This window comes from Alosa alosa, chromosome 9 (assembly GCF_017589495.1).
Source record: "Alosa alosa isolate M-15738 ecotype Scorff River chromosome 9, AALO_Geno_1.1, whole genome shotgun sequence".
In the NCBI taxonomy this organism is placed as follows: Eukaryota; Metazoa; Chordata; class Actinopteri; order Clupeiformes; family Clupeidae; genus Alosa; species Alosa alosa.
Genome location: NC_063197.1, coordinates 33,405,483 through 33,430,073, shown reverse-complemented (window position 1 = coordinate 33,430,073; position 24,591 = coordinate 33,405,483). Strand labels below are relative to the sequence as shown.

General features: G+C 45.2%; 2 protein-coding genes across 2 annotated transcripts; both read left to right on the top strand.

The window, feature by feature from the left end:
* The first annotated feature begins 173 nt into the window (after positions 1-173).
* mob3a (MOB kinase activator 3A) lies at positions 174-6,693 on the top strand. The gene is made up of 4 exons (XM_048252926.1): positions 174-431; positions 1,985-2,545; positions 3,266-3,517; positions 6,677-6,693. Exons 2-4 carry the CDS (start codon positions 2,128-2,130, stop codon positions 6,691-6,693), a joined length of 687 nt encoding a protein of 228 aa, XP_048108883.1. The 5' UTR covers positions 174-431; positions 1,985-2,127.
* A 3,130-nt stretch (positions 6,694-9,823) lies between these two features.
* On the top strand, positions 9,824-24,151 carry mknk2b (MAPK interacting serine/threonine kinase 2b). The gene is made up of 12 exons (XM_048252925.1): positions 9,824-10,046; positions 11,056-11,267; positions 11,483-11,573; positions 11,757-11,858; positions 12,261-12,358; positions 14,634-14,713; positions 14,826-14,899; positions 15,016-15,174; positions 22,237-22,622; positions 23,230-23,394; positions 23,553-23,590; positions 23,766-24,151. Exons 2-12 carry the CDS (start codon positions 11,217-11,219, stop codon positions 24,046-24,048), a joined length of 1,527 nt encoding a protein of 508 aa, XP_048108882.1. The 5' UTR covers positions 9,824-10,046; positions 11,056-11,216; the 3' UTR covers positions 24,049-24,151.
* The last annotated feature ends 440 nt before the right edge of the window (positions 24,152-24,591 follow it).

Genomic DNA, 24,591 nt, shown 5'->3' with positions numbered 1-24,591 from the left:
GTAGCCTACTGTGTCGCATGAAATGTGGGAATGAATATGCAATAAAGCATAATATAACCTTATAACCACCTTTCTTATGGTGTTGTCGTCCTTCGTTTATAAAGTAGGCTATCTTCCTCCCGGTAGTAGAGCAGTCTGGGGAAGCAGAGTGGACCATTAAAGAACACGTAGTCTCGCTCTGCTCTCTGCTGTGGTTTTCATCAATATGACGTTTCATCAAAGGAAGTGAAGTTTTGTGTAGCTAGGGAGGGGCTTGTTGTTAAGTTTTCAAAGAAAATGCATCATTACAAACTATAAAGGGAAATGTACGACTAATTTAGCAATAATTACGCATAGTTAGTCTTATTGACTTGTCAAATTGGTTTGCGTCGTAATCGTGTAGAATTTGGAGAGGAGCATCATAGCGGAACAAGAACGTAGATATTATTTGGGTAAGTTCGTTTTAGGTTCCCTGTTTCCGTGAACAAGTCCGTTATTTCTTCTTAGTATGTAATTTGAATAGACCTGTGAAATTCTTCGAAGGCTCAGCGTATCTTGTCTGTTAATTATCAGTAGGCTACAATGTAATAAGGCTGGAATAGGAGTTTTAGACTTTGTAGCCGCTGTCACGCGGAACTACCGCATGAGGCAATTGAAAGTTTGTGTGGCGCTCACTCGCATAGCCATTTTATCAATCCACTGTGTTCTTCCCACTTGGTTGTTATAGCTGCATCGTCACTGACATTGTAGTGTGATATTTTCTATCCATAAAGAATAAATTAATTTATCACTAAGTCAGCCCCAGTGGCCCAAATGGCTACTTGATCATTTTAATGCAAACTAGCCTACCCAAAAGCGATTACATGCTCTTGGCTAACCCGGTGAGCTTCTGATGATAGTATAAGGCCTGATTTGACTTGAATGTCACAGTGGTTGTCGTCACACTTGGCCATCACACATCAGTGCTCGTGGGCTGATATGATAATTAATTCAGTTGAAACCAATATGTGTTTACAGAAACTAATCTGTCGACATATTACAAAACTGCTCACAGACCTCTATAGGCTAAGTGCTCCAGAACAGCTGGCTCGCTGGGCAACATCTGTCTGTTCTGCACTTGCTCAAGAGTCTGTGACCCATAGGTTCCATCTTTTCTTTGGCAGATAGATAGATAGAAACTTTATTCAGCCCGACGGAATTTTGCCAGCTTCCACTTGTATTTTTTACTGTATGAAATGAAAATGTTTAAAGACAAACTATAATGACCCAATTTTGTATGTAATTTTCATCTTGGTTCTTTGTTTCGGGTGGTTTTATACATTTATTTATTTTTAGACAGCACCAGAGAATGCAATTAAATGCCTGAGACTAAGAGACTGAATATGAATAAAAAATAAAAACTGGTAGAAGTTCATTTTAAATCACGCTTTCAGAATAACGTATACTCCTTTTAAGTGTAGACACATTTGTGTTTGTGGAACTGAAGAGTGTCTCCTTGAACTGTGTTTACATGGTTGCATCCAGCCATGTTGAGCATGCACAGGAGAGAAAAGGGCCCTCTGTCCCTCACTTTATCTCCATCAGTTAAACCAGGAGGCACTCAGCCTTGTTTGGCCTTCTAACCAAGTCTATTGTTGTCATTTACAAAAACCTGGCCGTGAAGAGCCTTTTTTTTCCCTTGAAGAATGGTTAAAGAAAATCATCAAGAAGTCAGATAGACAAGTTGTAACACAGTCACACAGAGACCACTCTTCATTCCATGTGTACTTGTAATGTTTTCCATTTTGTGTTGTCAGCAGTTTGTTCATCTAGGCTCCTGTGTTCTACTCTATTTGACATTTGGTGTTTTTTTTAGATCTAAACAAAATCTATACAGTATATGAAGCGTCTGGTGTACAATCCCAATGAGGGCAAATAATTTCTTCCCATTAGATACATTAGACACATTACTGTCACTGTTTCTCTCTGTGCCTCTGATGTGGTCATCGTCCCTGTGTCTACACAGCGTCCAGCACAATAAGAGAAGGATCACAGTGACGACACCAGTGCTGAATCAGCTGTTGCACGCCTTGTTCTTGGAGCTTGACCAGGAAACGAGTACTTTCAGAAGACAAAACCCGTCCAACTCGCCACTCTCACACTCCAACAATGTCCTTGGCACTCAAACAAGTCTTCAACAAAGACAGGACATTCCGCCCCAAGCGCAAATTTGAGCCCGGGACGCAGCGCTTCGAGCTGCACAAAAAAGCGCAGGCCTCTCTGAACGCAGGGCTGGACCTGAAGCAGGCTGTACAGCTCCCTCACGGCGAGGACCTGAACGACTGGGTGGCCGTGCACGTGGTGGACTTCTTCAACCGCATCAACCTCATCTACGGCACCGTCAGCGACTCCTGCACCGACCAGTCCTGCCCCGTCATGTCCGGCGGACCCAAGTACGAGTACCGTTGGCAGGACGAGAACAAGTACAGGAAGCCCACGGCCCTCTCTGCCCCAAAGTACATGAACATGCTGATGGACTGGATCGAAGTGCAGATCAATAATGAGCACATCTTCCCTACCAACGTCGGTGAGAGGTTCACCTGCAGCACCTTACATCTGCCCCCCATCTCCATTCAGTGTTGCACAGGACACTTTGTGGAGGACAATTCAGCCTTTTGAATAATAATTAGCATTAATTATTATGAATCCGAACATGCATGTGCAACAGGAAGTTGCATCAATAGTGCTGGCTGAGCGGATATTTTTGGATCGGGGCAGTGGGTTTAATAGTGTCCTAAATAGGCTGCTTGGCAGGAGACAGAGGCATGCTGGCTCTGCCACTAAACGGGGTCGGGTCACTAAAAGCACAGTGAGATATAAATAACCCTGCTCTGTGCTTATTGCAGGGGAAACAGATTCTTAGAAAGCAGTAAGATAACTCCATTCTGTGTGAGGGCCAAGATCTGACTAAAAAGGCAGGACATGCTGGTTTATCAGAGAGGCTGACGCATAGGCCTTGTTTATCACTATGATTGGCTGGAGAATGTGCTCACGCTCACACTATGAGTCTTGGTCTTAATAGAGTGAGACACTCTGAGAGGAAAAAAGATCTACCTCATATCATACATCCAAGCACATGTCTTGACAGCATGAATGTTTTTAATCCACGTATATATTTGCTCATAATGTGCGAGCCTAACTGTGCTAGTGTTACTGTTTGACCATGATACATTTAGTCTCCACATCTGTTTACATCCCAATTAATCACTCTGTGTTGTTGTTGTTGTTTTCCCCCTGATTATTTCAGGTACTCCCTTTCCCAAGACATTCATGCAGGTAGCGAAGAAGATCCTGTCGCGGCTGTTCCGCGTCTTTGTGCACGTGTACATCCACCACTTCGACCGTGTGAGCCAGATGGGAGCGGAGGCTCACGTCAACACCTGCTACAAACATTTCTACTACTTTGTCACTGAGTTCAACTTGACCGACCACAAAGAATTGGAGCCACTGGTAGGACTTTGTGTGTGTGTGTGTGTGTGTGTGTGTGTGTGTGTGTGCATGTGTGTGTGCATGTGTGTGTCATGTGTGTGTGCATGTGTGTGTGCATGTGTGTGTGCATGTGTGTGTGCATGTGTGTGTGCATGTGTGTGTGCATGTGTGTGTGCATGTGTGTGTGCATGTGTGTGTGCATGTGTGTGTGCATGTGTGTGTGCATGTGTGTGTGCATGTGTGTGTGCATGTGTGTGTGCATGTGTGTGTGCATGTGTGTGTGCATGTGTGTGTGCATGTGTGTGTGCATGTGTGTGTGCATGTGTGTGTGCATGTGTGTGTGCATGTGTGTGTGCATGTGTGTGTGCATGTGTGTGTGCATGTGTGTGTGCATGTGTGTGTGCATGTGTGTGTGCATGTGTGTGTGCATGTGTGTGTGCATGTGTGTGTGCATGTGTGTGTGCATGTGTGTGTGCATGTGTGTGTGCATGTGTGTGTGCATGTGTGTGTGCATGTGTGTGTGCATGTGTGTGTGCATGTGTGTGTGCATGTGTGTGTGCATGTGTGTGTGCATGTGTGTGTGCATGTGTGTGTGCATGTGTGTGTGCATGTGTGTGTGCATGTGTGTGTGCATGTGTGTGTGCATGTGTGTGTGCATGTGTGTGTGCATGTGTGTGTGCATGTGTGTGTGCATGTGTGTGTGCATGTGTGTGTGCATGTGTGTGTGCATGTGTGTGTGCATGTGTGTGTGCATGTGTGTGTGCATGTGTGTGTGCATGTGTGTGTGCATGTGTGTGTGCATGTGTGTGTGCATGTGTGTGTGCATGTGTGTGTGCATGTGTGTGTGCATGTGTGTGTGCATGTGTGTGTGCATGTGTGTGTGCATGTGTGTGTGCATGTGTGTGTGCATGTGTGTGTGCATGTGTGTGTGCATGTGTGTGTGCATGTGTGTGTGCATGTGTGTGTGCATGTGTGTGTGCATGTGTGTGTGCATGTGTGTGTGCATGTGTGTGTGCATGTGTGTGTGCATGTGTGTGTGCATGTGTGTGTGCATGTGTGTGTGCATGTGTGTGTGCATGTGTGTGTGCATGTACATTAAAAGCAAATGATCACTCTTCTTATTTGTTTTTATTAATTATTGGTGAAATCGTGATCATGGGTTACTCGGTTGCATTATGAATAAGTATACACTTCTAATGAACCATATCCCTTTCATACAACTAGTGTGCCGTGAGAGATCATCAGGTGTGCCGCAGAAAATTACCCAAATGTCACTCACTGGTCCAGAAAAGCAACTGTTGCACCAAAGAATTTATAACCACATGCTCTCATTGATTGTATGATTGCACTATTTGTGGTATGCAGGCATTGTACAACGGGGGCCCCATATCCAGTATTCACAGAATCATCACATATCCAGTTCATAACAACAATTAAATTAGATATAGTCACCTGCAAGATACCAAGACCCCTGGCAGTTGGGTTAGCCCCTTGAGCCGTGGATCTGCCCAAGGTTTCTTCCTTGGTAAGGGAGTTTTTCCTTGCCCCTGTTGCTCTTGGGTGCTCCTTGTTGGTGCCCCCCGCCCAATCCCAATCCTCCCCCACCTTTCTTATGCAGCCCTTGCCCCTTAATCTACTAAACCCCCATCAATGCACAAATAGGCTGACACCAGACATAATTTCACTGCATTTCTTACTTCCAGTAACTATATGCATGTGACAATAAACTTCCTTGTATCCTTGTATCCTTGTACAAATGAAACAGAGGGCGCTTTTTTTATTGAGCAGGTCTTGCGTAGAAGCCATAATAAGGCCATACCTGTGTATTATTTGAAATTTTAGGCTATGGTAAGTTTATTTTTTCTTCACACAGGATGTTAGTGTGCCGTGGGACATTTTAAGTGTCAAAAGTGTGCCGTGGCACAAAAAAGGTTGAAAAACACTGGATTGATGGATAGATCCACCTAGTGAGGAACAATTTCCTATATCAATTACATTTATAAGTAAAATAAAATCATGTTTTGTAAACAGTAGCAGTCAGGCTTTATTTAGTGGACAGAGGACTATTTGTGGGAGAGGTGTCCTTGGTACTAAACGGTAAATGTCCACTAGGGGGCATAAGAGGCACATCGAAAATTACACGAGAAGCATCGAATAAAAAAACAACGATAATCAGGGCATGAGCTTCACATAACACACAGTTCTGATTACGCAACAAGCTTCGAGTCTGTACTAGTGGCCTTTGTCTGCAGCTCTCAGACTGTGACAAAGGATGTTTTTTGTTCATTTTCTGGGAAACAGTAGGCTAAACTGCTTATTGACATTTCTGTTGACTGGTGTTTTAGGCCTAATGTGAGAAATCATCTATCTACCAAAAGCCGAATTCAGTACATCAAGGGGTTTTGGATAATCAGCACGAGTTAACAATTGTTAAAACCTTTGTGGCAAGCAGACAGCAAGAATGTCTGAGTTTGTTTTCACGAATGCTCTATCGCAAGTGCAATGCAATTACACTGATAAGATAGGTGTGTGATTGTTCGCGTATCCTTCTGTGTCCTCCCATACCTCGCTATAAACTCACTACATTCATGATGTAGCCCTTTCTAGTCTTCGGAGAAAAAGAGGAACAGGAACCCTTATGATATAAACAACATGAGGCCGACTGAACTAGCCAGGAATGTTCAAGAAAACATCCCTTCCCCCTTAAAGTTACAGCTCCTCCTCCACCTTCATTGCATGCATTACGTGCAGAAAGCCAGATCGAGCTCCACATTCTGTTCTTTAGCTGTTCTGGAATGTACAGGGTGAATCGAAAAAAGTGAGACGTCAAAGAGGCGGGGATTGGATGGGGAAGTGGGCTAGTCCAAGTAAAAAGATGATTCAATCGAAAGAAACATTATGCATAGCATAGACCTACCAACGAATTCTAAGCGCGAGTCTGTGCACATGTGCAGTTCAAAACGTCCTCTGGTGAAGCATTCTCGACTGCTATTTAGAGTGCATTCTCGTTTAAAAAGCAAGTCCTTTTGGTTATCCTTGCTAAAGGGCAATTTCAAATGAGCAGTTTAGGAACTTGTACCACCCAGAAAATACAGGATAGGGGAAAGCAAATTAGAAATAATTATGTTCATATTTTATATGTATATTTTACATTTAATTTATCATATTTAAGTCAACGTGTTTTATGGAACATATCTCTTTACAGATTGTGTCCCACATTCTTTCACAGGGCCACATATTTCCTAGGCCTCTGTGCCAGCATGATCTATGTTTTGTTATGAAAACTGACCTTGGCTAAGATGTATTTGGACAGACAGTGAAGGTTCACAGCGCAAGTGTTGTGAGTACAGAGACATTAGGAGGGGAGAAACACAGTTACATAACCTGAGTACAAATTGCTTAATCAAAAGAGCGTTTTCTGGGGTGGAATTCCTTCTGTAGGACTAAACGCTGATTAAACCTGCTGGAAAAATAGGAAACTGGGGCGATTTTCCACCCAGCATACCAGGACAGATTTTCTGTGACCATTAGAAAATGTTTCCCATCTACGTTCAGTGAATGTTCCCTGCATGCATGAGAGTTTCTTCAAGTTCATAGTCATTGTTTTTGGAGCACAGACTCATTCCATTAGCCCAATTAATGATTTTGCCAGCGGAAAACAGACGAGTTAGCCTAGAAATCTAGACGCACCCTAGCGGCGGCAAATTAATTTGCCCCAGACGAGTTACAATTAGAGGGAAAAAACACTAATATAACCATGATTACTGTACGTTCAAAGGATTTCACATTTCATGAGTTGCAGGTGTGCACCAACACTTGTTTGAAGTCCTTCTGAAGTGACTTTAGTCTGTTGTGAAACAGACACAGACTTTTAAGAGATGCTATACTCGGATTGCTCTTATCCCTAGGAGGTCCATTCTAGGAAGTGTAGAATATAAATCTTAACTGTATGTGGGTGTGTAAGCTGACGCGTTGGGAAAAAAAATTGGCATCCAGGCAAGGGGTAACAGAATAGGACCGATGACTGGTGTACACATTTCACCTTAGATTACACTGTGGCACACACACATACACACACCCAGAGAGAGAGAAACACGCAACCCATCTTCACACATTCAAACAAACATTCACATGGTTCCCACAGCACGTGAATGCTCCAGGAATGCTCCATGTTGTGGGGGACAGTTGTCCAGTTGTGTCCCACAGATGCGTGTGGTATGTCTTACATTGTCGCACATGACAACATTGTTGATGTTTTGGTGCAACTTAATTCCACTTTATATGTGTTTATATCAAGAAGAAATTAACTGTCTTATTTTCTCTAAAGGCTACTCATTTCAATTGTCTGCAAACTAGACCTCCATGCATGTCATTTGTGCTCTGTTACGGGACGCTATTGATTTTCTGATCCCATTCATGTGTGTGTGTGTGTGTGTGGGTGTGTAGGAATCTGGCGTGCTATGGGAGGCCCTTTGTCGGCTCCATTTACATTGCCCTGGAGTACCCTATGCTTTTCCTGTGGTGTGCTTGTTTTTCAACAGAAACTGGCCTTGCATCATGTGCTCCTCTGTGCCTGCGCAGGAGCCAAGTGTTTGCGCAATGTTTGCTGCTGGTTCATACCAGTGTATATGGGCCAGCTACACAGCAGGAAAGAATGCCCGGGAGGTTGATATGAGGTGCTTTTGCAAACACCTCGTGCACATAAATAAATAAAAGCACAGCACATGATGCATGTGGAGGGAAAGAGAGGATTCAAATGTGCGCTCAAAGCTGTTTAAATAGACAGTATAGTCAAGTTGTAGGATATTTAAAACAACAGGACTTGACCCTAATTGCTTTGGCCAAACAACACAAGTCCGAGCAGCAAGGGTAGAGTTAAATATACAATGAACAAAAGCAAGAAAAATACATTAAAGCTACACAATGCATTCCTATTACCTTAAAAAACAGCTTGGGGGGGAGCTGTGGAGCACATTCCCACAAGAACACGGGTTTGAATCTGACCAGTGGTCATTCCCCAGCCCCCCTGTCTTCTGACCAGTGGCCATTCCCTAGCCCCTCCCTATCTCTCTCCCACTAGCTTCCTATCATTCTACACTACACTGTCCCATCTGAAACACATTAATAATTAAATAACAGCTTCAGAATTATTTTGATGCTACACTCACATACAATAAGGAGAATTTAACTTGCACACCTGGCATTACACTATATGTAACATGCCCACACGAGTACGAGCATTGCTGTTTCTGTCGGACAGGGGAATTCCTACATCGAGTTACTTTTTTACGGATAAAACAAATGGCTTAAATTAGGGAGCGCTAAATACAACCAACAACAGATTATAATGCGCTGAGTGAAAAAGTGATTGTTGCAACAGTCTTTAAATGCTAAATGTGAGATCAACAACAGCTGATAGCTGAGATATCATTCAGTGACTGGCTTTTTATCATGGCATATGGCCTGTCCAGACTTAACCAAGGCTGTCCAGACTTAACCTTAAAGAATGTCTGAAGTGAATCATCAGATGAGGGTATTTTAATTATCGTACCCCTGACAGAATGCACGTCCAACATGCAGTCTGCAATGAAACGTGACAAGGCATGAGGAAGGTACGAGACACCATGCAACATAGACTACATCAGGAGAGGCACTGCCATTCCAATGCCATGAATGTGTGTTGACTAAGGGCTTTTCAAAAGGAATTGCTGTTATTGCTTCTACGTAATTGGTAAATATGATATATATCAATATATAATATATATATTGTATCATTGTATCATTGTATGATATATATCAATAAATAATATATATATCAATATATGCCCCAAATACCTTTATTGTGCATGAACAAATAAATGAATCTTGAATTTCCCCTTGGGGATCAATAAAGTATCTATCTATCTATCTATCTATCTAAATGAGGATAGCCACCCTTTCAACATCTTAACAGACAATGCATGACATTATAGGGCAAATTAAGTCTTGGGTCAATAATTATTTCTAATTAATATATATATATATATATATATATATATATATATATATATATATATATATATATATATATATATAATCACCTAATGGCATTCAGCCTACTTGCCATTATGTTCTTGCATTAGTTAAGAACATTAAGGCTAATTTTAGGTTTATGGCAATTTGCCATATCTAAATGTTTGTACTTATTTTCTCGATGTGTTTTCTGAACAGATAAAAAAAAAGTTTGATGTAATGGCTTCGAAATTGTCAGTGAAAAACTAGGCCTAACCCTTTTTTTCTTTCTTGAAAGGCACAAAGCAATGCGGTCTTGTGTACAGATCTGGTCTGCCTACGTCATCCACAGAGCTGATCTAACAGTCTGTTCGAATTGCAGTGTTGTGCTCGTAGGCGATTGGGTGGGCCGTGCTCACAGCCGAAGGGGGCAGGATTAGCCAGTGAGAGGGGTGGAGAGGTACGTGAGGTTATAAAAAGCTGGGTGATCATAAACAAGCACCTTCCCCACGAAAAACACCACCAGGACTGTACGGTCGACATCTGCGGCTTTGAAGCAGAGGGTCAAACAACGGCGTCAAGACTGGAGCCTTAAAGAAAATAACGGGGTAAGTGAATGAAAACGTTAAATTCACAAAGGAGTTCGGAGATATTAGGTTAACGCTACCGTGTTTAGCTATAACTGTATTTAACCTGCTAACATCTCATGCTCTGTTGTTGTGTTTTTATTGTTTGAAAATGACAGTCATTCTCGCTTGGCCAATGACTGTTAACGTTATTTAGCCTAGTTGCTAGCTAGCGAAGTTAGCAATACTAGCTTATGAGGACTTGTCACCAACGTATGATACTACATATAATTTGTTATGTGTTATGTGTATTGATTGTAACGTTTTTTGTCGCGATAGTCTTATCAGCAGTTGACCATCTGTCGGTAGCTAGCTAGTTGGCTAGCTTATGTCGTAGTACGGGTGACCTGGTTTGCAAGTTCATATCAACACAGAATGCTGACGTTAGCTAACGTTAGCTAGGTTACCGAAAAGGCGTGAATGCTCACGGGCTCTTTGCAAAGTGTCCAAATGTTAGCAGTGTTTGGCTTTTATTTAACACTGGCAAAAGTGTCTTAATATCCATTGAATCACAGTTAAGCAAGTGATATAATTATCCATTGGGGTTGGATGGATATGTAAGGGATAATGGACGACACGGAATGTCTGGGTTTGCAGTCCGTTAGCGTTATGGAATTTGACATAACTTCTAGTGGAACATAAATAAATAGCGTTAGCTGCTACCGTTAATGCACATCTGTTTTAAATTTCGTTGAAGTTTGAGGGCAAAGATGGCTTAAATACTGTTTACGTTAATACGACGTTGATAAATGTTATTCTTGGCATAATGTTAACTTACATGGAATTGTGAGTGAATGGAACAATAACGGTAAGTCACACGTAGAAACTGTAGAATTCGATTGAAACCACAGACTGTAAAGATTGAAACCGAAACTTGTCAATAAAGTTTTTGGTTTGTATTGCCATTCAGCTAACGTTAGCTAACAGATCAATGGCTTCGTCTCTAACGTTAAGCCTTCGACTAAACAAACGTTTCCATATCTTTGAACAGGGTTCCCGTTTAAAACAACCACAGTCATCCACCCACCGCCGTAATCTGCATTGATTCTGAAACGGGCCACTGTTTTGGAATTAACTGCAAATTGCCATACATCTCGACTACCGCTTACACCGCTACAGACCCGAAGCGTGTTGCCCCTTATCCAGGACAAAATGGTGCAAAACAAGATCACAGAAGTAACTGGATTCCATCGGTCATTCAAGGTAACGTTAAGGATTAATTAAGTTTTTTTCCTCTGAATTCGAAATATGTTGTAGGATAAACAATAATCGAACATGGTTAATAATTTGGTTTCATTTTGAAATTAGTACATTGAATTATGGTGTGATTATCGTAGCAATAATATGTTTTCCTCTCAGCCACCAGTTGGCTTGTGGCGTTTACTCATCAATGAAATACTATAATGTCTATCCCTTAGGGCCAAAACCCCTTTGAATCCGATGAGTTCTCCAAAACAGGATCCCATCTCATTGATTCGACCTTCAATTTTGACTGCTCTGCCCGACCTGGTAAGCTTAAGACAATTTCTAAATATAAATTTAAAGGGCGGGAAAATCCGGTGTTTCAGTGGAAGGCCTGCCTCGTGCAGTGCCGGGCTGTCTGTGTCTTATTTTCTGTCATGTGTATATAGCTCAGGCCTGAGACGACGGCATCATCCATAAATAAGCATTCTCCTCCTTTTGAAATCGTAGACATGCCATCCAGCCAGCCAATCGATATACCAGATGCCAAGAAGAGAAACAAGAAGAAAAAGAGGTGCCGGGCAACTGATAGCTTCTCTGGACGCTTTGAGGGTGGGTGCCGATGTGACATGACTCACTGCTTGTCTATGACTTTGAGTAGGACATCATTGCATGCATTACTGTAACCCCATGGCTCTCTGGAGTGTGTGCTGATCCTTAGTCCCACTTTACTTTTACTGTGAGTCATTAAGTTGGCACAGCAACGCCAAGAAGCACGTATTGGGAAAGTCCCAACCGATCACCAGTGTTGTTGAGTGTTGCAATGTTGAGTCAGTCAGGATGGAAGTGGTGTAAAGTGGAGGTGCTAGGTCCTACAGGCCAGAGGTGGGGAGGGTGTGCTGGGTTCTAGGCCGGGTTCTAGACTATGGCATGCAGGACGAGTAGATGGGTGGTATATCAACCATGGAGGAGGACATTGAATGAAGATTTATGTGTTTATATTTTTATCCTCAGATGTGTACAGACTCCAGGAAGAGATTCTAGGAGAAGGTGCATATGCTCGTGTCCAGACCTGCATCAGCCAAATTACCAACAAGGAATATGCTGTCAAGGTAAGATTTGAACTATTTGCATAATACCACATAGCTTCCAGCATGGAGTCTGTTAATAAATACTCAAGTCAGGAAAGACTGGGGTAGTAATACTATTGTACATATTGTAATAGTAATACATTTATAATTATGTATGTGAGTTCTTTGGTTCAGTGAGATGTGCAATGTTTACATGGAAATAACAGAAGTGGGGCTGCTGGTTGGAACGTGTCCGTAACCAACAGTCTAAGAATAAGAAACTGTCATTCTTGACAAGTTCCTGTTAAGTTGGCTGCTGTTGAGTCGCTGAAGCATGTGCCAGGTGGTTATGGCTTTGTACAGAGGTGTTGCATTTGCAAGTGGTAGCACTCTCAGAGATGACATCATTAATGTTTGCCTGTGATTTAGGACAGTTAGTGGATGAGGTTGGCTGATTTTGTGTTTGTGTGTGTTGAACCACTTCCGTGTGTGTGTGGCGCAGCCCTAGGACTTTACTGTGGGTGGTGTGTGTGTGTGTTTATGCAGGGCTGTGTGTGTGTAGTGTGTGTGTGTGTGTGTTTATGCAGGGCTGTGTGTGTGTGGTGAGTGCTGTGTGTAGTACGTGTGTGTTTATGCAGGGCTGTGTGTGTGTGGTGAGTGCTGTGTGTGTGTGTGTGTGTGCGTTTATGCAGGGCTGTGTGTGTGTGTGTGTGGTGAGTGCTGTGTGTAGTGTGTGTGTTTATGCAGGGCTGTGTTCTGTAGTGAAAGCAAGAGGCCCCACAGCGCTGGCTCAGCACAGAAACTTCCTTTCATTGTTTTGTTAGTGCTGTGCTGTGCACCGGCCAATCAGAGCCGTGGGGCGGAAACATTCCCTTCTTCTCCTGCTTTCATTGGTCAGCAGGGAGCACCGTGGCGGGAACATTGTGTTCAGGCAGCTATGCAAAAACAGAGCTGTGGCCAAGCGGAGGGGGAAGTGGGTTTGGGTCGTGACCCGAGGGGCGGCCTTTCCTTTCTCCCCAGGCCAGGCCCGTTTGTTTTGAAAAGGAGGCTCTGGGCGTCTCTCCACTTAACCCGTTTGAGCATTCCCAAGGAGGACTTTTTTTTTTTTTTTTTTTTTTTTTATTCTCTCTTGTGAAACTGAATGTTTTGATTGCTCGACGTTGCTGTGCGTTGCAACACAGGAAATGACTAGCTCTGCAAATTCCTGCGCTTTTGTAGGGTGTGTTTTAAATGGGGGGGAAAAAAAAAGTGGTAGAAATGGTGTTTTTGTTTACATGGTGTTTTTGTTTACATGGTGTTTTTGTTTACATGGTGTTTTTGTTTACATGGTGTGTTTGTTTTTGCTACTCATTTTGTTTCAGCCAGACATACTAAGCTGTGAGTGACTTGTTGAAGGCGTGGGGGAGGTGGTGGAGAGGGCCAGATAGCAGTGTGGGGGTAGCAGGCAGCCGACCGCAGACATGAGGCCAGCTCAGGCCAGAGCAGGGCTCAGACGAGTCCCACCAGATGTCTCTGGCCCGTCCGCTGGGGATTTAGGTGGGGTGGGGGGGGGGCAAACAAAAGGCCGTGGAGCCAACAGAGCAGACGTGCTCTCTGCCAGGTCCTTGCTCTCGTGTTTACAGGCCTCCATTTGATATGAGCCCCCCCCCTCTCCAGCGCTTACCGCAGGCTTTTACCACCCCAGGCTCTGAGCTTTACAGCTCTGCAACAAAGATGAGACGCGAAACTCCAACCCCCCACTAGAATAAGCTCACGGCCCTGCTGTCTGTTTTCACAGTCTTTGCCCAAAGTGAGAGTTTGAAAGCAAGAGCAGCTTTCGAAGGAAGAATAATAATAATAAACTTTCTCCCCCGCCTGCGGTTTGAGCATGAATCTGCAGCACTGAACAGGCTCAACAGCAAACTGCTGAAGCTGCTGTTTAGATTGCGCTCGGGCGGGCTGGGAATGCGCTCGGGCGGGCTGGGATTGCGCAGTCATCGCCGCCCTCTCTCTGTCCTGCTCTGGGGCCCAGTGGCCCTATATATAGTTCCCCCCCCTCCCGTGCTATACGCTCTCAGTGGCCCTGGGCTAAAATATAGGTTACGGCAAGGAGGGAAAAACACCGTGCTGATTGCCTGGTGCAGGAAAAGCAGCGGGTGACGTAGGGCAGGGTTCTGGTGGCAGTGGGGGTAAGACTGAACCTGGTGGAGGGTGGGCAGCCGGAGCCTCAGGCATGAGCTCTACTACTCGTGCCTAGAGGAGTCTTGCTGTGTGGATTACTGGGATTCAGCCTTTTATGAGATGTGCCATTAAATATAGTGTGTTTTCTGAAATGCAGATCATTGAGAAAAGACCTGGACACAGTCGCAGCAGAGTGTTCCGGGAAGTTGAGATGCTCTACCAGTGTCAGGGACACAGGTAACACACACACACACACACTCTACTCAAAACAGTGTTGCCCTCCATAAGTCCCTGAAGTGCTCTGAAGAGTGTGTAGCCAAACTTGACTTCCTGTGTTGTGCCCCCTCAGAAATATACTGGAGCTGGTGGAGTTCTTTGAGGAGGAGGAGAAGTTCTACCTGGTGTTTGAGAAGCTGAGAGGAGGTAGGTGGACCGTGACCCGACCGTGGGCCCTCGGCTGTGTGGGCTCCTATGGGTGGCTGTGGATGTGAAGGCCGATTGGATGACCTATAAACGGATTTCTTTCTTTCTTTTCTCAGGTTCCGTCCTGGCTCATATCCATAAGCGGCGGCACTTCAGCGAGCAGGAGGCCAGCATTGTGGTGCAGGACATTGCCAGTGCACTGGATTTCCTCCATAATAAAGGTAAGTCAGTACTGTGTGTGTGTGTGTGTGTGTGTGTCAGTCAGTCACTGGAAAGATAAATGCCTCTGAATTTATTGGAGTCCAGTTGTGTGGAGGGCGTGCCTGCTGGGGGTTTACAGTGTGAAAGCTGATCTGTGCAGCCCCTCGTTGGCCAGGGTGATGTGGTGGGCTATGAATTCTGGGTAGGAATAGCAGTCCGACTAAAAACGGCTCACGTGCCCACGTGTGAGCCAGGAGCTTATGGTGGGGTGAAGGGTCTCGCATTCACCACTGGACAAGTGACCCAATCCTGGGACCCACATAGTAATTTCCTGTGTATTAGCCGCATTGTGTATAAGCCGCAGGACAGTGTTTTATGCAAGTTAAAAGAAACAAAACAATATTGATATCATATTAACTGCCCCCGTGTATGAACAAAGCCATATTGATATAATATTAACTGCCCCCGTGTATTAACAAAACCATATTGATATCATATTAACTGCCCCCGGGGTATTAACAAAGAACAAAACCATATTGATATCATATTAACTGCCCCGTGTATTAACAAAACCATATTGATATCATATTAACTGCCCCGTGTATTAACAAAACCATATTGATATCATATTAACTGCCCCGTGTATTAACAAAACCATATTGATATCATATTAACTGCCCCGTGTATTAACAAAACCATATTGATATCATATTAACTGCCCCGTGTATGAACAAAGCCATATTGATATAATATTAACTGCCCCGTGTATTAACAAAACCATATTGATATCATATTAACTGCCCCGTGTATGAACAAAGCCATATTGATATAATATTAACTGCCCCGTGTATGAACAAAGCCATATTGATATAATATTAACTGCCCCGTGTATTAACAAAACCATATTGATATCATATTAACTGCCCCGTGTATTAACAAAACCATATTGATATCATATTAACTGCCCGTGTATGAACAAAGCCATATTGATATAATATTAACTGCCCCGTGTATGAACAAAGCCATATTGATATAATATTAACTGCCCCGTGTATTAACAAAACCATATTGATATCATATTAACTGCCCCGTGTATGAACAAAGCCATATTGATATAATATTAACTGCCCCGTGTATGAACAAAGCCATATTGATATAATATTAACTGCCCCGTGTATTAACAAAACCATATTGATATCATATTAACTGCCCCGTGTATTAACAAAACCATATTGATATCATATTAACTGCCCCGTGTATGAACAAAGCCATATTGATATAATATTAACTGCCCCGTGTATGAACAAAGCCATATTGATATAATATTAACTGCCCCGTGTATGAACAAAGCCATATTGATATAATATTAACTGCCCCGTGTATGAACAAAGCCATATTGATATAATATTAACTGCCCCGTGTATGAACAAAGCCATATTGATATAATATTAACTGCCCCGTGTATGAACAAAGCCATATTGATATAATATTAACTGCCCCGTGTATTAACAAAACCATATTGATATCATATTAACTGCCCCGTGTATTAACAAAACCATATTGATATCATATTAACTGCCCCGTGTATGAACAAAGCCATATTGATATAATATTAACTGCCCCGTGTATGAACAAAGCCATATTGATATAATATTAACTGCCCCGTGTATGAACAAAGCCATATTGATATAATATTAACTGCCCCGTGTATTAACAAAACCATATTGATATCATATTAACTGCCCCGTGTATTAACAAAACCATATTGATATCATATTAACTGCCCCGTGTATTAACAAAACCATATTGATATCATATTAACTGCCCCGTGTATTAACAAAACCATATTGATATCATATTAACTGCCCCGTGTATTAACAAAACCATATTGATATCATATTAACTGCCCCGTGTATTAACAAAACCATATTGATATCATATTAACTGCCCCGTGTATGAACAAAGCCATATTGATATAATATTAACTGCCCCGTGTATTAACAAAACCATATTGATATCATATTAACTGCCCCGTGTATGAACAAAGCCATATTGATATAATATTAACTGCCCCGTGTATGAACAAAGCCATATTGATATAATATTAACTGCCCCGTGTATGAACAAAGCCATATTGATATAATATTAACTGCCCCGTGTATGAACAAAGCCATATTGATATAATATTAACTGCCCCGTGTATGAACAAAGCCATATTGATATAATATTAACTGCCCCGTGTATGAACAAAGCCATATTGATATAATATTAACTGCCCCGTGTATGAACAAAGCCATATTGATATAATATTAACTGCCCCGTGTATGAACAAAGCCATATTGATATAATATTAACTGCCCCGTGTATGAACAAAGCCATATTGATATAATATTAACTGCCCCGTGTATTAACAAAACCATATTGATATCATATTAACTGCCCCGTGTATTAACAAAACCATATTGATATCATATTAACTGCCCCGTGTATGAACAAAGCCATATTGATATAATATTAACTGCCCCGTGTATTAACAAAACCATATTGATATCATATTAACTGCCCCGTGTATTAACAAAACCATATTGATATCATATTAACTGCCCCGTGTATGAACAAAGCCATATTGATATAATATTAACTGCCCCGTGTATGAACAAAGCCATATTGATATAATATTAACTGCCCCGTGTATGAACAAAGCCATATTGATATAATATTAACTGCCCCGTGTATTAACAAAACCATATTGATATCATATTAACTGCCCCGTGTATTAACAAAACCATATTGATATCATATTAACTGCCCCGTGTATTAACAAAACCATATTGATATCATATTAACTGCCCCGTGTATGAACAAAGCCATATTGATATAATATTAACTGCCCCGTGTATGAACAAAGCCATATTGATATAATATTAACTGCCCCGTGTATTAACAAAACCATATTGATATCATATTAACTGCCCCGTGTATTAACAAAACCATATTGATATCATATTAACTGCCCCGTGTATTTGTAAATTGGACTCGCATCTGGGTGTGTATATGCCGGGGTTTGTTTGTGTGTGTGTGTGTGAATGATGGTCTGTGGTAGAGTGTGATGGAAGGGAACAGGTGGCGAGCGATAAAGAGAGGGGCAGGAGGAGTGAGGAATGGACGGATGGATGACTGGATAGATGGCTGAATGCAGAGGGGAGAGCTTAGGAAGTTATGTTTTGGGAGTAACTTGAGCTCTGAATTGTGTGTGTGTGTGTGTGTGTGTGTGTGCGGGCAGGCAGGCAGGCAGGCAATGTCCCCAGGCATTAAGTTGAGGCTCCACATGGTTCTATGTGAATTATCATCGTCATGTGAGGTGGATGAGCTGGACGTGACTGCCCTGAAGCGTTCCATTCATGCTCAGAGCCACCATCCCCCACCTCTCAGATCCGAGAGAGAGACTTTCTTGGGGAATGTAGTGACTTGTTGTGTGAGGGCTGGAGAGCAGAGGGGTATGGGACATGCTTGCGCAACCTCCTGTCTGTGCCAAACGAGCTCATACCAGGAAGTACAGCAGGAGGAGAAAACAGTGTTGTTGGAGATGCAGGTTTCCTCTCTCAGCACTAACCTCAGGCCGTCTTCCTGACTTTATGGAGTTTGAAAACAACCCAAGGAGACAAAGCCCCAGCTCTTCACTCTTTCTCTCCTCTCTCTCTTTTCATTTGACTGTCCCCCTCTCTTCTCTCCCCCTCTCTTCTCTCCCCCTCTCTTCTCTCCCCCTCTCTTCTCCCCCCTCTTCTTTCCCTTCTCCTCTGGTCTCTGTCTGCTAGCGTCCAGTATGGTATCAGAGAAGTCAAAACAGACACTAGCTGGCAGGCAGCCCAGGAGGCTCTGTTGCAACCAGCACCGCCTCCCCTTCCTGCACCTAGCAACTGCTGTGATTGGCTGGCCTGGAGGGAGGGGGAGGGGGAGGGCCCAGCTCTAGCTGCTCTCTGCTCATGCGTGCTGCTTGTTGTTCTTGGGCTTCTTTCCAGGGATAATCTTATCAGATACTTTTTCTCTGTCACCCCCCCTCTTTCTTTTTGGCCTCCCCTGGCCCCTCCCTACCCCCCCACCCACGTGCCCCGCAGACTCCTCAGAGCTTAGGTGAAGCCCAGGTGGTGTTTGTTGTGGCCAAGTGGAGCCTTTCAGTGGAAATAAGGGGGTGTGCGTGCGCTTCTGCAGGGTAGGTGAGGGCTTGTATTTCACCCAACCACCCCGGCTTCTCAGAAACACACGTGTGGCTTCCTGTGTGTGTACGTGTGTCTTTGTGTGTGTGTGTGTGTCAGAGGGAGAGGGATATATTCTGCCCCAGGGACACACACTCTCAACAGCCGTTTCCTCGGTCTCTGTGGCATGTGGTTGCGCTGCGTTGCCGTTGCTGTGCCGTTGCTATGCGGGACGCCAGCCTGGAAAGCCCCAGACATTCTTTTCAGCCCTGCTGCTGCCGCTGATGGTGCTGTTGGGGGGCAGTGGCGGTGCGTCCGGCTGCATCAGTGTGCCGCTCGGCGTCAGATACAGCAGACTGATGCAAGAGCACAGCTCTCTTACAGCAACAGCCTGCCACCTCATGACTTGGCAGCAACCACACACACACACACACACACACACCTTATTCACACACACATACGGAGATGCATTTATGGATAATAATAATAATCTTTTATATAGCAGCAAAACGGTATAAGTAATACATTTGCAAAATAAAATTAAATAAAACAATTAGATGTGTAAAGTAATAATATAAAGCCATAAGGACATGCAGGTTGAAAGAAAATGAATAAAACCAATGCAAGAGATTATCAAAAATAGAATTGGCTTTCCTATAAACATGTATTTGGTGGAGGGACTTCCCAGAGGACACCGACTTAGCTAACCTGATTATTTACATATAACTTTACATATCCACACTTCCATACACTCTCTCATTCACTCGGTCTGACTGACGAGGGCGTGTCTGGGGCTTTTAGCGGTCGGCTGATGATTTAATGTTACGTTGATGGCTGTGAAACGGGAGCTTTCTGGCAGCAGAGACTGGAAAGTGTGTGTTCACCTCGCGCGGGCCGGATTTGGGCCAGCTGTGCTATGGGACGGGAGCACCGTGCCCTGAGCCGCCGCTGTTTGGCCTCGTCCTCCTCTGTTTTTGTTTTTGTGTCTTGTGGATGTCGTGACCTGAATCTGGTGGTGTCTGTGGGGTGGGGGTGTGAGAGAGAGAGTGTGTGGGGTGGGGGTGTGAGAGAGAGAGAGAGTGTGGGGGGGGGGTGTGAGAGAGAGAGAGAGTGTGGGGGGGGGGGGGGATGGTGGGCCGTGCAGCTGAGCAACAGTGGGTTTCTTTGTCTGTGGGGGCCGGATTCCTGCACGGGGGGGGGGGCATTACATAAGGGCGCTGTCTGTCTCCGCGGCAGCAGAGGCAGCAGGGCGGGGCCAAGCAAGAGGGACAGCTGGCTCGGAGAGAACAAAAGCAGCTCGCTCGCTCTCCACAAACACCCTCATCCTGCCATCGTCACACACAGATGGGCTCTTCTTATGTAAATAAACAACATGAACTAGTTGGCACCCCAAGTTAAGAGTAGGACGGAGGCATTTTAATCTGCTTTGTGCATGATTATGACTGCTTGGGTTTGTTGCAGTCGCCAATATTTCTGTTTTTCTTTTCTTTTTTTTTTTTTTTGGTATTTTGTTATTTTCTGTCCTTGCTATTGTTGGGTTTGTTGCTGTTTTTTCTGCCAACTCTAAACAGAACCATTAGCCTCAGTGTCAGTGCCAAGCCAGTTGCAAAATGCAGAAAGAGGCATCAGTGGAATGAGCTGAACTCCAGTGGGCATTTGGAAACTCTTGGCTGCACTTGGGGGGCATGTTGGAGAGAAGGGGAGCACGGAGGAGGGGAGGGGAGGGCAGGATGGGCCGTACCAAGCGCTCCCGCTGCGCTGCCCTGCCCTTTGTGCCCACTTGGTTATGAAACGCGTCCACTCCTAGCCCCATGAACTGCTGACCTGCATTTGGGCAGCCCCCTCTGCAGTTGGTATTTAAGAAGTCATTAGTTCTTGTTGTGTACGTGTGTGTGTTTCATTCATGGCGCTGAGGAAGTTATGTAACTGTGATGCGTGTCCCAGCTTTTTGCAGAGCAGGGCTTTTCCTGGAGCGGCCAATCCTCTTTTCCTGCAGAGAGCGGCCCGCGGCGGCGAATGGCGAGGGAGACAGAGAGGCGGCGGCCCGGCAGCAGCCTAATTTCAGTCTGTCCTGGCGCAGGAGCGCCGACAGGCGGTCGGGTCGTCCTCCCCCTCTCCGTCGTCCTCCCCCACCTCATCTGGGCTATTCAGCCTGTGCGTTCAGCTGAGTGCTGAAAAATGTCCATGATTCACCAGGCCGTCCTCGGCCTCGTCCTGGGCTCGCCGCCCCCTTCTGCTGCCCACGGTTACGTCTGTTCCATTCCGTTGTGCTCCACCAACTCCTCCACCCGCTGCTCTTCCATCCTCGTTAGCATACCAGCCCATTCAAAGCTTGTGTGTGTGACTGCAAAAAGTTTGTGTGTGTGTATATAAGTGAGGAATCCTGTGTGTGTGTGTGTGAGCTGTAGACATGGATACAAGGAAGTTTATTGTCACATGCATATAGTTACTGGATTTAAGAAATGCAGTGAAATTATGTCTGGTGTCAGCCTATTTGTGCATTTATGGGGGGGCAGTAGAAGAGGGGTTTAGTAGATTAAGTGGCAAGGGCTGCATAAGAAAGGGGAGGGAGGATTGGGATTGGGATTGGGGGGGTCGTCGTGTGTAACGGAGTATGTGACATGTATGCCCTGCAAAAGGATAGTGTGTGTGTGTGTGTGTGTGTGTGTGTGCATGCATGTATATGTATGCCCTGCAAAAGGATAGTGTGTGTGTGTGTGTGCATGTATGCCCTGCAAAAGGTATATATGTGTGTGTGTGGGGCTAGGAATAAACACAGTCTGTTAACTGTGGCTAATCTGCTTTGGGCCGTGTGTGTGGCCCTGGCCCTGCTGCCTACCATGTGACACACACACTGCTCTCGGCCCGGGCCACGAGGAGTCAGCTGAGGGCAGGAATGCGGTCAGAGAGAAGAATTAGATGAGACTTAAGTAGACCGTTCAGTACAGCTCAGCACAGCTCCGCTCAGCAGTCAAAAGCCAAGAGGAAGCATTTCCTCTGCAGTCTGCACCATCTCCAACAGCTCCCTCTCTGTCCATGACACGCCATGGGAGTCCTCAATGTACAGCTGCCTTTGCAAATGGTCTCAGGTACTGAAGCAAATAACTCATCCCTCGTTCCCTCTCTCCCTCCAGTGTGGTTCTGCTGAGTACATGGCTCCTGAAGTGGTGGAGGCCTTCAGTGAGGAGGCCACCATCTACGACAAGCGCTGTGACCTCTGGAGCCTGGGGGTCATCCTCTACATCATGCTGAGCGGCTACCCGCCCTTCGTGGGCCACTGCGGCAGCGACTGTGGCTGGGAAATGGGCGAACCGTGCCACGCATGCCAGGTGAGACCACGACGCCCACCTGGGCCCCAGAATCACACGCAGACACTTCAGGACTGTGCAAATAACACTTCACTATGGAATGAAAAAGTTAACAGACATTACATGCACCCTAGCTAGCTGCTCCTGTCTGCAGTAGGGATTATACTGAAAAAATGTAAAAGTTATGTCAACACCATTATTTGATGTCTTAGTGGTTAGTGCGATTTCCCCAATCAGTGTTCATCCTTCTAAAGCAGCCGTGTTTGCACAACGGCAGAAACTCACTGCACACAATCACTTTCATACAATCTTGTTACTGCCTTGACAGTTCTTTCGGTAATTTCGGTTTGAACTGTGTCTAGAGCCACTTAGCAATGACTGTTCTAAGGGTATTTGTTTTGGGTCCACTGTAGTCCCAGTGAAAGCATGGTGTTCAAGTTGGCACAGAGTGTGACCGTTGGAAGGCCACTGCTGTTTGGCCGTTCCCCATTTCAGGACTGTGTGTAGAGTTGACCCAGGTCTTCACGTCACGTCTGAACTTGTAGAGTGGTACAGCTGTAGCCAGAGTGGCTATAAACAGAACACTGGAGACTGGTGTGTGATCTTTCTGTCCTTTTGTCTTGTCCAGAACACCTTGTTTGAGAGCATTCAGGAGGGGAAGTATGAGTTCCCCGAGAAGGAATGGGCCCACATTTCTCCAAGTGCCAAAGAGCTCATCTCCAAACTGCTGCTCCGGGACGCCAAGCGCCGCCTCAGCGCCGCTCAGGTCCTCCGCCACCCATGGGTGCAGGGGGTAAGTGTGTACACACACACACTTATACACTCACACTTATACACACGGATACAAACTTATACACACGCACTGATACACACTCACCACACCACGTCACGTCACCAGTGTTATCCGCATGCTGGGAATCTAACAGCTGAATGTCTCTGTCCCTCCTGCAGGGTGCTATCCATACCCCTTCCTCCATTCTACTGCAGAGGTAAGGCCCACGTCACTATTTACCTTTGTGTGCATTTCTCAGCCTATATCAGCCTTGGCTGCTTTTATCTTCTGATAAGAGAAACGTGACATCCCGGACTCCTTGACTCATACAAACTCTATCTCTCCTCTCCCTCCCTCCCTCTCTCTCTATCTCTCTCCCTCCTTCCGAGCAGGAACAGCAGTGCTAGGGACCTGACCTTCTTTGCGGGGAAGGCGGTAGCCATGAATCGTCAGCTGGCAGAGCAGGAGGGTCTGGAGGCGGAGCAGGAGCAGGAGGGGGCGTGTCCCCTGGTGGTGACGGTGGGCTCGGCCTCCGTCCGGCTGACTCCTCCCTCTAACTCCAAGCTGGCGGCGCGGCGGCGCCACAGGAGCAGCCTGCTGAAGGGCGCGCCCGTCTCCGCCTCCGAGCTGCGCCAGCTCCTCGCCCCCCTCGTCATCATGGGAGACTGTGCCTGAAACCACCCACCCTGCCCTAAACTGCCACCAACCACCCTGCCCTAAACTGCCCCCAACTACCACCACCCTGCCCAAACCACCCACCCTGCCCTAAACTGCCCCCAACTACCTGCCCTGCCCCCAACCAACCACCCTGCCCTAAACTGCCCCCAACTACCACCCACCCTGCCCAAACCACCCACCCTGCCCTAAACTGCCCCCAACTACCCGCCCTGCCCCCAACCAACCACCCTGCCCTAAACTGCCCCCAACTACCCGCCCTGCCCCCAACCAACCACCCTGCCCTAAACTACCCAGCCCTGACCCTTACGGCTTCAGAGCCACCTGACCCACAGCCCTGCCTGGCCCACACACCTCTGCAGTCCTGGACCCTGAGCTTCCACACACACACACACACACACACACACACACACACACACACACACTACATGCATACTTAGACACGCTTACATACTTACACTTACACTTATGTACATCCATTACCTGCATACCCAACACGCACTCACATACACACCCAAGACCTACACACACACACCTCCCCAG